The sequence below is a fragment of the Triticum dicoccoides genome, chromosome 7B (genome assembly GCF_002162155.2).
Source record: "Triticum dicoccoides isolate Atlit2015 ecotype Zavitan chromosome 7B, WEW_v2.0, whole genome shotgun sequence".
Classification (NCBI taxonomy): Eukaryota; Viridiplantae; Streptophyta; class Magnoliopsida; order Poales; family Poaceae; genus Triticum; species Triticum dicoccoides.
In genome coordinates, this window is record NC_041393.1 from 489,559,295 (window position 1) to 489,561,016 (window position 1,722).

General features: G+C 50.1%; 1 protein-coding gene across 1 annotated transcript; it reads left to right on the forward strand.

Annotated features, from left to right (window-relative positions):
* The first annotated feature begins 511 nt into the window (after nucleotides 1–511).
* Nucleotides 512–1,391, forward strand: LOC119340791 (dictomallein-like). Its single transcript, XM_037612704.1, has 2 exons — nucleotides 512–883; nucleotides 967–1,391. The coding sequence occupies exons 1-2, from the start codon at nucleotides 703–705 to the stop codon at nucleotides 1,221–1,223; spliced, it is 438 nt and encodes a 145-aa protein (XP_037468601.1). The 5' UTR covers nucleotides 512–702; the 3' UTR covers nucleotides 1,224–1,391.
* Nucleotides 1,392–1,722: the final 331 nt, after the last annotated feature.

The window sequence follows — 1,722 nt, forward strand, 5'->3', positions numbered from 1 at the left end:
TTAAGGTTGAAGTACCAATAGAACTCCCCTGCAAAAAAAGAAGAAAGAAATACAAATAGAACCGGGCTTTTTTTTGCGGGTGAAAGTACTAATAGAGCCGTTGATCATGCATGAGTGTCAATCTGATGCTTTCTCCTGCAAAGTAAAATAAGTGACAGCTTAAATTTCTAGAAATTAATAGAACTGAATGTAAGAAGAAGAATGGAAACTGAATGAAGGGTTTTACGTATTCTCAGACAGGGGAAGCGAACCTTTTGCTAAGAAATAAGAAACTGCCTAGCAAATACAGGAGTGAATGAAAGAAAAGGAATGGAAAAGGACTTATCGCGATGTTGGTTGTATTTACGCTGAAACTGCTCACTGGGACCAAGATATTTGGCACCTCTGTTTTGACTTGTACTGCATGGAAACAAACTAGCCTCCTCTGCATACACTGCACTGACTGCCGATGGCAGAACGTGAGTGGAGTAGAGTCGTCGTATGGTTTGAACACATGCCTTAATTTCATACGGAATTGTCCGGGAAGGTTAGGCGCCTGGATCTGGATCTAGACGGACGCCTCGGCGAGTGAGGCATCAATTGCAGGTTATATATAGCAATAGCATCCGAGGGAGGCAGTGAGCCATCACAGATCAGCTTTTCGCTGAGAAATTCCCCGACCAACTCGTCATCTTTGCCTGGCTAGAGAGAGAGAGACAGAGGATGGCGCTTGCTCCCCGGTCGTCTCTTCGCTCGCTGGTGCTGCTCATGTCGCACGGGAAGCCCCAGCTGAGCGCTTTCTTCTCCTCCGCCGCCACCACCGCCTCGCCGATTGCTACTGCCGTGAAGCCTCCGGCAGCTCCAGCCGGTGCTAGTCCGGCCACCGACCCTCCAGCCGCTGCAGGTACAGATAGATGCATTCATGCATATGCTCCCTGCTGTTGTTTGTGCTGTTGATCTCTGCTGATAGGTAATAAGATGCTGCAGCTTCGTCGTCTGGGTCTGGCTCGACTCACAGCGCCCCTCTCGAATGCTCAAGCAGAACATTTACACATGTTGAACCTGAACCTGAGGGTTCATGTCACACGCTTGGACATGAAACTGACAAGATTTCGCCTGGCGCCACCAAGGATCCGGAGGGTCCAATATCCGAGGGCTCATGTGGCACGCCTCAACCTGTATCAGACGATCCTCAGCCTGGACCTCGCAAAGACCCGAGGCACGGAGTTCCTGAAGACCCGTAGGGCCTGTGCGATGCTGGAGAAGTTGAGATTTTTCTTGTGTTCATCACATCCAGATATAGCAATAGAATTATCTGTTAATTGTATTGGCTCCTACACACCATGTATTCCCAAATTGTTAGCATCGGATCCCTCATGCATCTATTTATTAATATTGATACTTTAGCTCAATCTCCCGATGCTCATTTCTTTCGCGGAAAGGCCAAAGGCTATATGTTTAAATCGACCAACTCTTAGGAGGTCATCCTTACATAAACTGAAAATTACGCACCAGTCTTTGGGTAAATCGAGGATATATTACTCCTGGACTCGTCAACGGCACGGCGTGAGCAAAGTTCGATGTCGTCTTTGAGACTCTGAAATACCATCAGAGCTAGAACTAGTCGTGCGTCGCCCGCGGGGGCGACCGGTCGCGCCTCCAGCGCCTCCTCCCCGAGCCCCCCCCCCCTCCCCTCTCTCCTTGCCGCCGTCGCTGCCGTCCGGCCGGGCCTAGCCCGGGCGG

Bases quoted from the DNA above. Each gene is read 5' to 3' on its own strand.
- LOC119340791 (XM_037612704.1), top strand. From the start codon at position 703: ATGGCGCTTGCTCCCCGGTCGTCTCTTCGCTCGCTGGTGCTGCTCATG. The intron at 884-966 runs GTACAGATAGAT...AAGATGCTGCAG, and splicing joins CGACCCTCCAGCCGCTGCAG to CTTCGTCGTCTGGGTCTGGC.